The sequence below is a fragment of the Zalophus californianus genome, chromosome 11 (assembly GCF_009762305.2).
Source record: "Zalophus californianus isolate mZalCal1 chromosome 11, mZalCal1.pri.v2, whole genome shotgun sequence".
Lineage (NCBI taxonomy): Eukaryota > Metazoa > Chordata > Mammalia > Carnivora > Otariidae > Zalophus > Zalophus californianus.
Window position 1 is genome coordinate 69,084,977 of NC_045605.1, and position 13,392 is coordinate 69,098,368.

Consider the following 13,392-nt stretch of genomic DNA (forward strand, 5'->3'; position numbering starts at 1 on the left):
AGAGTTGGCCAAGCCAAGCAGGAAGAGAGCCACGGGGAACAGCATGTGCTAAGCCCCGGAGGTACAGATTTGCAGGTAGGATGGGTCTGGGAAAAGGGGCCATTTCGGTGGAACAAGGCGGAGGCAACAGGAGATGCTGAAGCTGGTCTCCCTGGGTTCACAGCATGAACCAAAGGTCACGAGTGGCTCCCATCCCTTGCCCCTCCACAAGCAGTACTCCTGGCTTGGATGACAGCTAGGACAGTCTGGCCGCATATCTATCTGTCTTCTCTAGGGAACTGATGGGTGAACACAGTGTTTGCATTTCCCCGGTGTGGAGGAAATAATGAGCAAGTGATTGGGCAGGCAGACCTAGTGATGTCATCTGTCTGCGTGGGGTGGGGGCGGGGAGGCATGGCTGCCCTCAGCAGGCCGGGAGGGGGCTTGGCACCTGAGTTCTCGATGTGCCCCTGCAGCAGAGGGCTCCGGGGTTAGCAGGGAGCTGATGCAAACAGGATCAGGCCCCCCGTTCAGAATGGTCTTCTTACGTGGTGGGTGGAGCGGAGAGTTCTGTCACCCCGGGCCGCAGGGTGATAAGCCACACGTGTCCCTTGTGTCCACCCAGTTCCACTTTTCCTCTTCACTATGCCTGAAAACGTTCTTTAGCTCAGGGCTTTATTAGCCAACCAAGAATGGCTGAGAGCTGAACTGGCCTTATGATGAACCGTATGTTACTTAACCAGTAATTAATATATATACGTGTGTGTATATATATATGCTATATATGTATATTATATGTATATATTATATGTGCATATATATACATACGTATATATTATATGTATATTATGTGTATATATGTATCGTGTATGTATATATTTATAATATATGTATTTTGTGTGTGTGTGAGTATGTGCGTGCATCAACACTCATCACATGCAGAAACAAACCCAGTGCAGTGCTGATGTTGACTCTTCATCCCTCTCCTTCCTCCCCCTGGCACTTCGAAAACCCCTCAGTCAGTTTTGTCTCAGTCCTGTCCAGATCTTGTTCTGTTCTCCCATGCGTCACCCACTGGTTCCCTCCTGCACCCCCGATGGGCCTCCTCCACCGTGATCCTCAGTGGACCACTGTGGACCAGTGCCTTCCACATATCCAGACTGCCTGCCCCATCCTCTCGCCAGGCCAGCTCACCTGCCCCTCATCCTGGAAGGCACAGAAAAGCCAGCTCAAAGTCAACCCTGCTCATTTCCGAGAATTGGCCAAGCCTACTCCCCACTCACTCCCTCTACCCTTGGCTCCCTGCTCGCGCTCTCCCACCACACTCTACACTCCCATTTTGCTCCCTCTAATGCATTCTTCACACTGCTGCCTGGATGGTTTATCTAAAATTCAAATGCGATCATGCCATTGCCCTGCTCAGGACCCTTCAGTGGTTTCAGATCCTTTCAAATGACATGTGAACTCCTGAAGCATTGAGAGCAGAGCCATCCATGAGCAGGCTCCTTCCTACCTCTCTGGCATCGCTTCTTACCTCTCCCCTGACAGTTGGTGACACAGCAATACTAAATTACTTATGGCCCCCCAAACACACAGTGTTGTTCAATGTTTCTGAGTCTGCCAGAAATAGCCTCTCCTCTCCATTCTGTCTTACACATCTGATCAGCCTTTCAAAGCCTCGCAGTTGTCCCCTTCTCTGAAACCCTCCCAGACAGAAGTCATCATTCTGGGCTGCCTCTGTGTCTCGCTCAGGATCTGTTGTCCTGTCTGCATATCCCCAAGACCTTCTTGCTTCCACAGATGGTCTTATTCATCTCTGAAGAACACAGGGCCTAACACAGAGTAGGTGCTTACCAGCGCCGATTGAATGACTGTCAAATTACACTTTCCTCCCAGCATTTAAGGGGCTCACGTTTTTGCCACAGCCACACTGATCCCTGCATCCTGATTGGCTTTCCCAGGTCGGGCCAATCACTGGTCTGCAATCATTGGTGGATCCCACTCCAAGAATTACGTGCTGTGGGAGTACGGAGGCTATGCGAGCGAAGGTGTCAAACAAGTTGCAGAATTGGGCTCACCCGTGAAAATGGAGGAAGAAATTCGGCAACAGGTAAGAAGAACAATCACAGAATGACCAAAAACCAGGAACAGAGTCAAAGCATCCCTTAGATTTCTTTTCTGGGGGCTTGAAGTTTATAGTACGATGTGCTGGAAGATCAGTGCCCTAGGAAGCAAAATCTATTTGCCGAGTTTGGGGGGGAGGGGTTAAGTCAAGTTGAGGACAGAGACACACAGGTCCCTCTTGTTGTCTCAGATTTTCCCTGACCGGATTTGCGTTTTCTCCAGTTTTTGGTAAAGGCCACTGCTGTGGCCTCCTGGATGGGATGCCGTGTCTCTGGTCTCCTGAGAGTTGATGCAGTGGCTTTCAGTTTTCTTGCTATGATCCTTGAGAGAGGGTCAGGGGAGTGACACTGAAGTCGTCCAAACCGAAATCACTATTTCAGAATCACCATGCAAATAAACTGTTTATCAGCACTTGCTTTTTGTGACCATGCCTTGAGGCATTTGACAAACTCGTCGGTCATTAGTCATAAATAGTTATAGACTGCAGCATCTTCTACGCACCACGTACGTACTGTGTTATGTGGGCCCAGGAGTTGTGCCATCATCTAGGTCCCCTCATCCCGTGGAGAGATGAGGACGAAATCGCCCGTTGTTCTTTCTGACTTGTTTGACTGACAGTGCTCTATCGTCCCTCATCCAAAGCACTAGAAAGAGGCCAAGGAGGGATCTGGGAAGAAGAGTTGTAGCTTTTCTATGGCCATCCACGGCTGCACTGTGGAGAGGTGATGGGCCATCTTTGGCCATTGCCACCCATGGAAGCCCTTCAGGCCTGAGAGAGCTCAGTGGGCAGTCGGGGCTCACTGCCCACAAGTGCTCAGGAGGGTGTTAGGAAGGAGCAAACCACGCTTGGGCTGTGGTCATTTCACAACACAGGTCACTGCGAGGCTGTCCCACCTCTGAGACTACAGGAGGCCCACGTGTCATGATGTGTATGTGCCCAGAAGCCTGAGCAGCACGGGAAGGCAAGCACAGCTGAGGCTTCCCTTTGAAGTCTCCCATCGGGACTCCAGGCTGCCCACAAACCTTAAACTGAAGGCAACAAAAGTCACCATGACTCCTCCTATAATCCCCTGAGGAATCCTTTTGGACCAGAGTCCAAAAATGCTTATGTTTCTTATTAATTTGATTTAAAGCCTTTTCTACATTCTTGGGGGGAAAATGTTTAACCAGATGTTTTAAGATGGCACGCTATTCATCACAAGGGTATCCAACCAACTAGTCAGTGTTTCTCTGACCTCGCTGCCATGCCTCGTGACTGGCATCACACATTCAGGCTAGAGCACAGCACAACATCTGCCAAGCCATGGAAGGCTCCAGCTTGGTCCTGGTCTGTCCAGCCTGTCATGGGCGGGGGGGGGGGGGGTTCCTTTGTTTGGGACCACGAGGGTCCATGTTCCTGGGTGGTACACTGGCTTATCAAGTCCCATTGTATGGTATGGTAAAAAAAATAAAAAAAACAACATTTGTTACAAATAATAGTTGAACTACTAAAGTTTGCAAATGCATTAGGTCAAGGTCAAGGGCATCTTCATAATAATGCCAGTCTCCTTCATTGTCTTTCTTGAGAGATTTCTGGGGAGAAGAGAAACATGTATGAGTCATGAGAAACTGGGACCGGTTGTGCCAAAAAACATTATTTACCATGTGTTATAGCAGCACAAAGGTTGGAAGCTGATGGATGGGACCCCCAGCCTTAGAGTGTCCCCCTTAGGGAAACATTCTTTGCTTGGCATGTTCCTAACCAGGACACATGGGATTAGCTTCTGTGCCACAGTCTGCCTATTCCAGCTGGCTAATATTCCCGACATTAAGTCATAATAATAAGTTTAATGATGAGGACTGCACATGGGAGTTAAAATTCCACTGAGCATATCTGAGGGTGTGTCACTGCCTTTCAGGGCCCCTGGTGCTGGATATCTACTTTTAGCTCTCACATCTAGTCTGAGAAGACAATACTATTACCCCTGTTTTACAGATAAGGAAGCTGAGGCACGGTCAATAGCTAGAGAATACCAGAACTTGAACCCAAATCTGCCTCGCTCCAATGCTTGTACACAGTCCCACATATATAATTTGCAGGGCCTCGTGCAAAGTGGGGTCCTTATTCAAGACTTAAGAATTCTAAGGTGGTGATGTTGTGAATTTCACAGCATGGGGCCCCGGGAGGCTACTGGGCACACACCCTTGAAGCCAGCCCTGCCCATCCACTTCCCTGCCCCCCATAGCTGTCCCACAGAGAAACTCCTTTCACCAGTCTCTGAGCTAATCCCTGTTTCCAGGGCTCCATAGCAGCGCAGCAAGCCCCCAGCCCCTTGGAAAGTCAGTCAGATAGTGTAATTTCCAGATCCCTTCTTTACCAAACATTTCAGAGTTTTCAATATTGTTCCCTGCAAACACATAATTTATTACATTTTTCTGTCAGGTAAGGAGCAACATAAAAAGCCGCAAGAATATGAATCCTCCTAGAATATAAAAGTGTCCTCTGAATAACTGGAAACTTGTTTGGACACATCTACAAACTAACACAGTGTTCTCAGCCTTTAATGCCTTATATCCTACCAATCTCTCTATCAAAGAACCTGAGTCCAACCAGGATGAAAAAAAAAAAAAAGCCCTCTTTTCCCAAGAAAGACATTTATATGCTTACTAGCATTCGCTTATTATAGACTTATCGCTCACTTGCAAGTTTCAAGGGCATTAAAAATCACAGTAGATATTGTTGGAGGTAAATCTTATGCTAATGGCTTTCAAACACAAATGAACAAAAATAATAATCCCATTAGTAGAGGAAAATTGTAATAATATTACTGAGTATAAATTTTACTGTTACGATAACTACAAAACAACCAAGAAAATTAATGAAAAATCACAGTAGTGTCATTGCCAAAACACTGGTGGTCAGAGGGAGTGGGGGAAAGGCGCAATGCACACTTCTTAGCAGAGAAACAGAGTGTCCTGTTGGTGAGTAGGGACTGTGGATTAGAACTACTGAGCTCAGGCTAGACTGACAAGTCACAAATAGGCAACCCAGGCGGGTGGAGGCAATAGGGTACGGTAGGTCACACTTGTAGGTAGAGCCAGGAACTAACAGTGAGCGGATATATACTCACTGTTATGAAGACGTTGCGCTGAGTCCGAAGGAGAATTTTTACCCAGGGGCCCAGATAGAGCGCAAGCTTCCTTGCCGTCTTCCTGAGGTGATTTGTGGAAGGTTTCCCCATCCCCTGTTCATAAACAGAGCAGCCCTTCAAAATGTCTAGCTTGATGCCACTGGGGTCTTCCCACATCTCATCTCACGCCAGTTCACGTTATCAAGCACACACTTATGGTGTGTGTACTAGGTGTCTGGTTCTCTGCCAGACATGGCCCCAAGATGGCGCCCCATTCACCATGTTGGTCATGCTAGAAACTTACCCATCATCCTTTATTCTCTCCCCTGCCCCAACTCTGGCCATCTGTCCTAAATCCAACCAGTTCACTCCCTTATCACCACTGCTCCATCTAAGTCATCTTCATGTCCTGCACTAGTTTTCTGATCTCCCTGACTTCCTCTTATCCACACTGCTCCAGGGCCATTTCAATAAAACACAAATGAGATTATGCCATTCCCTCTGACTAAGATGTCCTCACTGACCCTAAGATCAAGTTCAAGCTCCTTATCATAGCTTGAAACCCCTCCATGATCCAGCGTTGTCTCGCTTCTCCTGTCTTATTTCTTGCTGCAGCTCTAAGCTTTACCCATCCAGAACCGTGTTCAGTCTTCCCAAAGAGCCATGCCCCTCTTGCGTCTGGGTCTTCCCTCAGCCTGGAACATCTTCCAGCTCCCCTTGGCCTGGTGAACTCCTAAATGTCCTTCTGGGCTCAGCTTAAATGTTGCTTCTTCCTGGAAGCCTTCTCGAATTCTGTACAAAATGGGTGCCCTTGCCAGGTGCTCACACAGCGCCCAGTACCTCCCCTGTCGTCACCACCATCACATTTACTCTAAGTTCTTGTCGGATGTGTCTCCCTCACTAAACTGCAAAGTTCCAATCTGTGCTTCCATCGTTGTATCCTCCGAGCTGGGCAGTGTTAGCTGCTTCATGAATGTTTCTTGAGTGTATTCATTTAGCCACTCAACTTTACTGAACACCCACTAAATGCCAGGCATTACAGATACAGCAGTGAGCAGATGATTCCCTGCCTGTGTGGAGTCTACGTTCTAGCAGAGGACACAAGGACAAAATTAAATAATTAGAAAGTAAGTAAAAAGAGACCAATAAGAGGTGACACAGCAGTGTTAGGGAGGGACCTTGGAATTAGGGTGTCCAGGAAAGGTCTCCCCAAGGAGTGACCATCAAGCTGAGACCCAAAAGAAAAGCATAAGGAAAAGGTCATTCCAGATGGTGACAACAGCATGTGCAAAGGCCCTGGGATGGAAAAGAGCTTGTCATGCTTTAAGAATCCAGAGAAGACTGGTATGGCAAGAGGAGAGGGAGGGAGGGTAAGTGTGGCCTAGCATGAGACCGAGTTGAATGGAGGGCCCTTCATCTCCTCGCTGGAGAAATTCATGGGTGAGGTGAGAGAGGCAGGTCCATGAACACCTATTCCCATATAAAGTACTTGGACTTCAGGGGAATCTCTGCATCAGCTGGGGGAATGCAGGTATTAGACTGTGGCAGTCCTTGATATGCCATTTTCTGAACCACCCCGGGCTTTCATGGCCCCTGTCCCCATGGCCAGAGACACATGTTAGTTTCCATGTCACTTGGGAAAGCTGGGTCCAGAGTCCCTTCCCTCGGCTTCCTTAGCTCCCTGTGCAGACCCTCTCCTAGACTGGATCGTCCCTGCCATTTCTTTCTGTCTCCCAGGTAGGCGGTGTGTCCCTTGAAGGCAGGTGCTGGAGTCTCCCTTTCAAACCCACCTCTGCTTCTGTTAATACCTACTCTGTCACTTTATTATGTTTTCTTTTATCTCTTCAATTTTAAACATGTCTAATTGTCTCTTTCAGATTACTCTATTGTCTCCAGGTCTTAGGGACTAATCTTCCTTTGAATTGAACTTGATGTCTCTCCCAGTCACTAGTTTCTTCCTTTGCTTTTGGGTTGTTTGCTCACCTCCAGCAGATGCTTTTCTTTTTTTTCTGGTGGGCATCCTATGTGCTCAAAGCATGGTGCTTGCTTGGGGGGACAGCGTATTTCCATCTTGTCAACCCACATATTTATGTCCTTTCTCAGCTTGGAGTTCCCCCCGAACACCCAGTGTGAATATGGACTCTGCTCTTACATATGAGAAAGCCCAGGGCTTCCGATCCCTGAAGGAGAATTTTTACTCAGGGGCCCAGATAGAGCACAAGCTTCCTTGCCGCCTTCCTGAGGTGATTTGTGGAAGGTTTCCCCATCCCCTGTTCATAAACAGGGCAGCCCTTCAAAATGTCTAGCTTGATGCCACTGGGGTCTTCCCACATCTCATCTCACGCCAGCTCAAGACTTCCCCTTCTCTCCTCATGTGGCTTTGAAACCTCCACCCCTGCCCCTGGGGCCCGCATCCCAGTCTGTGGCCCCCACAGGCCACCAGCAGGCCAGGCCGCTCACTACTCTGGGTTAGACTTTCCTCCCCAGTGCCGGCATTCAGGAAATTTTTCTAAATGTTTCTAAGTTTTCAGTTATGTATTTTTAAAAATGTGCCCGTTGTATTTTGTCTAACATGTTTGTGTGTGAAGGAGGAGGGAGAAAGCTGGGCTTTTGCATCAGTTCAGTGTTTCGTGTCTCCAGATGGCCACCTAATATCTCCAGCACCTAACACTACGCTCATGCATGGTAGGTGCTCAACAAATATCTGAACTGACTCATTGACAAGCAAGCCATGAATGTTTTTTGCATAAAACCATGAGGGTTGAATGGCCACTCACTCATGGGACATGCTCCAGAAAAAAACACTCCGGCTTTTATATAACATTATAAGTCTGGACATATAAGTTATGTATATATAACTTAGATAACATATAAGTCTGGATTCAAGACTTACCTGACCGTAAGAGGTCAGATAATGGTGGGCCCTAAAATAGGCATCAATTATTTCATTTCAGGAGGCCTTGCTTTGGCAGATTACTTAAGCCAGCCAGCAGGATTATCACACCACCTGTGGCATAAGAATCAATAAACAAGCAGGTGTTCTTTTTCTTTAAAGTTTAAATAGTGTATAGGGCTCTGGGAACTTGCAGAAAGGATTTGAGAATTTTCTTTTCTCGTCTCCTTTAAAACACTTAAATCATATGTCTACCGAGCATTTGTTTTTCCTGATTTTTGAGTTTCTAAAACATGATGACTTTCCTCTAATTAAAACCCTTGCCTAATTTCTCATGTTTTCCATGGATCATGACATGCTGCCTCATTTGGTTGAGAAAGTCACTCACACCCACACACGCACACTCTCATTACCAGCTTTTGTTTGTAACAGTAAAGCTCCCATAATCTTCAGTACTTGTATAATAACTAAAAGCATTGGCTCTGAGTCAATATTTGCTGTGTTCAATCCTGGCTCCATCACTTACTGTGTGACTTTGGCAAGCTACTTAACCCCTCGGTGCCTCAGTTTCCTCTTCTGTGAAATGAGTGTGGTAATAGTACCAACTTAAGAGGGTTACCATGGGGACTAAGTGTACTGATATGTGTAAAGCTCTTGGAGCACAGCCTTCCCTGTAGAAAGCACTCACTGAATGCTACTTGTATGCCATGGTTTCATTGTTGGGTCTTCATTTCCTCCTCAGTAAAATTAGGGGTTGTCCTCAGATGGAAAAGCCTCTGCAGGTGCTAGAAAAGCTAGTGACTCTAATTGTTCAAGTTCATCATGTCATTCCTCAGCCTGAGAACGCCCACAGAATACAGATACAACTCTTTTGCCATTCCCCAGGCTCTGCCTCTTCCTGCCCCTCCCACCCCCGCCCCCGCTGAACAATGCCATCTCCCCGTATGCCCTAGCCCTCTGTCCCAAAGTTGACCCTAAACAATTTGAGGATAATAACTACACCCTCATATCAAAAAGGAGCCACAACAAAACTCCATACCCATACCAACCCTATTCTTGTCATCAGAATTTTCCCCTTCCTTGGAACAGCCTCATCTGGATGTCCGCAGAAGCTGGTTCAGTGCCACCTCCAGAACAAGGTCTAGAGGGAACTAAAACCAGGAGATCTTCCCATATGCAATGGGACACAGCCAACAGTTGGAAATGCAGACAAGGCTTCTAACCTAAGGAAGCAGGTGGTCTAATGGAAGCTTCTTGATGATAAGTAACAGAAACCTACTCAAACTAACTCAAGAACAAAGGAAACTTTATTGTAGGGACAAAATAGAATTTAAGAGAACACAAGTTAATACTGAGAGCAAAAAAGCCTCATGAAAGCCATAACTGGAAGGCATCAGGCTGAGACAAATTATCACTCTTCCCCCTCTCCTAACCCCACCCCACCCCCAGAATCACATAGTCTTTTCTATGTTCTCTTATGTGAATCTCTTCCCCCATCCTTTCTCAAGAGACCTGCTATCCCTGCTTGCTTATGTTGTACATGGCCCCAAATGTTGGCTATAGAACTTTCTTCCTTGGCTTCCCATAGCCAAATGAGCTGTTTTGGCGGATCTTAGCTGAAACACTAGAAAAACAGATTGATCATTAGACAGCACACAGGCACCCCTGTATCAGATATCTACCCCCTAGTCCAATCAGTGGTTATCTCCATGTAAAGAACCACCCCACCTGTTAGTCCATATAGGAACTAGGGGTAGGGCAGTTTATACTAAAAAAGGAATAGAAAATAGAAATAAAAAAGGAATAGAAAATAGAAAGTAGAAGGTAAATTGATTGACATTTCAAGGCAGCAGTGGATTGGCAGGAATTAGAACAGGTTACTGAACCATAGCCAAAGGACCTGAATTCAGGGTATCAGGTTAGTCCTGCAGGAGAGAAGGAGAGCACTAAAGAAAACAGAGACAACATGAAGGAGAGGAGAGGTTAACAGAACCCCAGGATGCAGAGCTAAGCCAACTGGGCAAGAAAATGTTAGGTCTAGAGATTGTTTCAGCCATTGAAGTGGGACCAGGGGGGCATCACTAGACCCAAGCATGAGGATTTGGAAAAAGAGAGAGCAGAGAAAGGATATGGGCATGGAGAGCACTGTGAAGACCACAAGGTGCCCTTGCCACCTGCTGCCCTATGCTTTAATGTGGCTTCCTAAGTCTTTGACCTTGAGTAGGTCACCTAAACTTCACTGAGCCTTAGAGTCTTCATCTGCAAAATGGCGATAATGAGAATACAAACTACATATGTTGGTTATGAAGTAATATGTGGAATCATACACATATAGTGACTGTCAAAGTATAAGCCCATTATTATTACTCTTATTATTGGGACAAAAAATCAAACTTGAAGGATTTATCATCCTCTTTTCCTCCCATCTTCTAAGATGCTTTGGTTTTACTGGGTGGGAATGCAACTGGAAGAGGTAAAGTGTGCTACACAGAAGCTGCCTGAGACTGAAGACTAGGAAAGAGAAGTGAGGGAAGAAGGGAGGCCGGGAAGCTGAGACAGTATTAGAATTTTAAGGAATGAGAAGAGACATATTTGAGCAGCTGCCATTTGGAGTGGAAATCAGGGAGAGAAGGAAAGGGCCAAAGAAGACTTTTTTGTGCATTGAATTTCTACAAGAAAAGCCATCGAAAGGTAGTATTTAGCAGTCCACTTTGCAAAACACTGTGTGAGGTCATTTACCCTCTGCTGCCTCCTCAAGAAGGCATTCAGTAAAGACCTGTGGTGCTTTTCAAGCTTCTTGGAGTCAGGCTGGCTAGATTCCTTTAGGTATGTCACCCATTCGCCCAAGGCCCCCAGCTGGGCCCAGTTTTATTTGGCTCACATTCATATCACTACCCATACCTGCTTTGTCCTTCCCATCTCATTCAAGGCTTAACTCCATGGAGTGGGTCCAAGTGGGCATGCGGTTGAGAGAAATAAGGTGATTCTAAAGGTGGGGACCGGGAAAGGAGTTAAATAAAGATTCTCAGTCACAGACACTTGATATGGAAATTAGAACATCCTTGGAAAGGTGTGATTTCAGTCATATGAAACCTCTTGTTTGCTTTCAGTTGAGTCTTCAAACAAATCCAAATCACAGTAGGACAGGCAGCCAAAGTGATTCAGCAATGCCTGTTCTTCAATAAAATTGGCGCGGGCTGCCTTTGCTGGAAGGAAGCAGAGCCTGCCTCTTAGCAGCAATTCCCAACCTCCACGGTTTTCCAGCAGAGCCTCTCTGATCCCTGGAATTTTTCCAGAAAACCTCTCTATGAGAGAAATGGGGGACAATTTTACCCAAAACTTGTAGATTATTTAACTCACTAAAAAAATCTATTTTTACAACAGAGCCAAAACATGGCTAACAGAAGGCAAATTTAAGTGGGGTATAATTAATAAGTTGCCTTAATATTTAAAGGGCAGCTTGGCAATATCTGTCAAAATTGAACATTTTCTTTTTTCTTCCTGAGGCAAGAAATACATAACATAATATTTACCACCTTAACCATTTTTAAGTGTTCCATTCAGTAGTGTTGAGTATATTCACATTGTTGTGTGTATATTTTCTTTATAACTCAACATAGTAATTCTGTATCTAGGAGTTAGTCTTTAAGAAATACTCTCACACAAAGGTATATGAGGAAGGACATTCATTACCACATTGTTTATAAAAAATAAGAGAAAGCAGCAATCTTTTATCAATAGGGAACATACTAAAAATTCTGGCTGCTTTTATACAGTTCAATACCATGCAGCTATTAAAAAGAATAAGGCAGGTGTGTATGTACTGATATAAAATGTTCCCCAGTATATATTGTTGGGAAGGGCAAAGCAGGACAGTGTCTCTAGCTTGCTGCCATCTGGGAAAAAAGGCAGCTGGGTCAGAGCCAAATGATTACATGCACATATAGCATTTTATGTGCATAGATATCTCTATGAACATACACCAGAAACTCATTGTCTCTAAAGCAAACTGGGAGTGTATGGGCCAGAACTGAAAGGTTGTTCACATTTTATCATATACCCCTTTGCGCTATTTATACGTACACATGTTACCTTTTTAAATGAATATTATTTAAATAAACAAAGAGAAAACTTTGATATGAAACTGAATATTGTAAAAAGACCAATACTCCAAATTAACCCATAAATTTAATATGCTTCCCCCAAAAATCAAACAAGTTTTTAACTTATACAGGCTGATTCTATGGAAATGAAAACCTAACTTGTCAAGAATAGCCAGAAAATGTCAGAAAGATAGTAATGATTGAAGGGAAGGGGGGAGAGAGACACTAGCCAAATCAAATATTTGCGAATGATATATCCAATTAAAGGTTAATATCCAAAATATATAAAGAACTTACACAACTTAACACAAAAAAAGCAAGTAATCTGGCTTTAAAAATGGGCAGAGGACCTGAATAGACATTTTTCCAAAGAAGACATACAGAGGGCCACAGACACATGAAAAGATGCTCAACATCACTCATCATCAGGGAAATGCAAATCAAAACCACAATGAGATACAACTACCAGTCAGAGTGGCTGGTATCAAAAGTATAAAAAATAACAAATGTTGGTGAGGATGTGGAGAAAAAAACAACCCTTGTACAGTATTGCTGGAAATGTAAATTGATACGGAAGTTCCTCAAAAAATCAAAAATAGAAATAACATATGATCCAGTAATTCCACTACTGGGTATTTACCAAAAGAAAACAAAATACTAATTCAAAAAGATATAATCACTGCTATGTTTATTACAACATTATTTGCAATAGTCAAGATATGGAAGCCACCCAAGTGTCCATTGATAGGTGAATGGATAAAGAAGATATGATCTCTCTCTCTCTTTCTCTCTCTCTCTCTCTATATATATGTCACTGCTTACTGCTTTATAATGTTACATAGTACAACTGATAGTTCCCATATTCTCTGGATACAAAACAGTTCCACTGATATGTACCATTTAGATAGGTTGCTTCATCAAAGCACAGTGTCCTTGTGTGGACATCCTTGGAGTAGAAAAGGAGACCCGGACTGTAGATGATAATATCAGGAACTCTTCTTCCCCACCTCTGGTACTACTTGCATTGTCAAGGTGTTGACAGACACAGCAATAGCGCTTTCAGCCAAATGCCCTGAATTTACGAGAATGGCAAATGTTGACTCCTGATGGGTTTCAAAGAGGGAATGGGATTTGGGGGAACCATACTAAACATTTTATTCAGCTTAACATTCATAAAGAGAGA

General features: G+C 44.8%; 1 protein-coding gene across 2 annotated transcripts in view; it reads left to right on the forward strand.

Moving 5' to 3' along the window:
• Nucleotides 1-13,392, forward strand: part of SPON1 (spondin 1) — a 248,970-nt gene that overhangs the window by 136,572 nt on the left and 99,006 nt on the right. For both annotated transcript variants that reach the window (XM_027577773.1, XM_027577774.1), the window contains one exon: nt 1,941-2,089. In XM_027577773.1, coding sequence (XP_027433574.1) covers nt 1,941-2,089 — 149 coding nt within the window. The remainder of the gene's footprint in view (nt 1-1,940; nt 2,090-13,392) is intronic.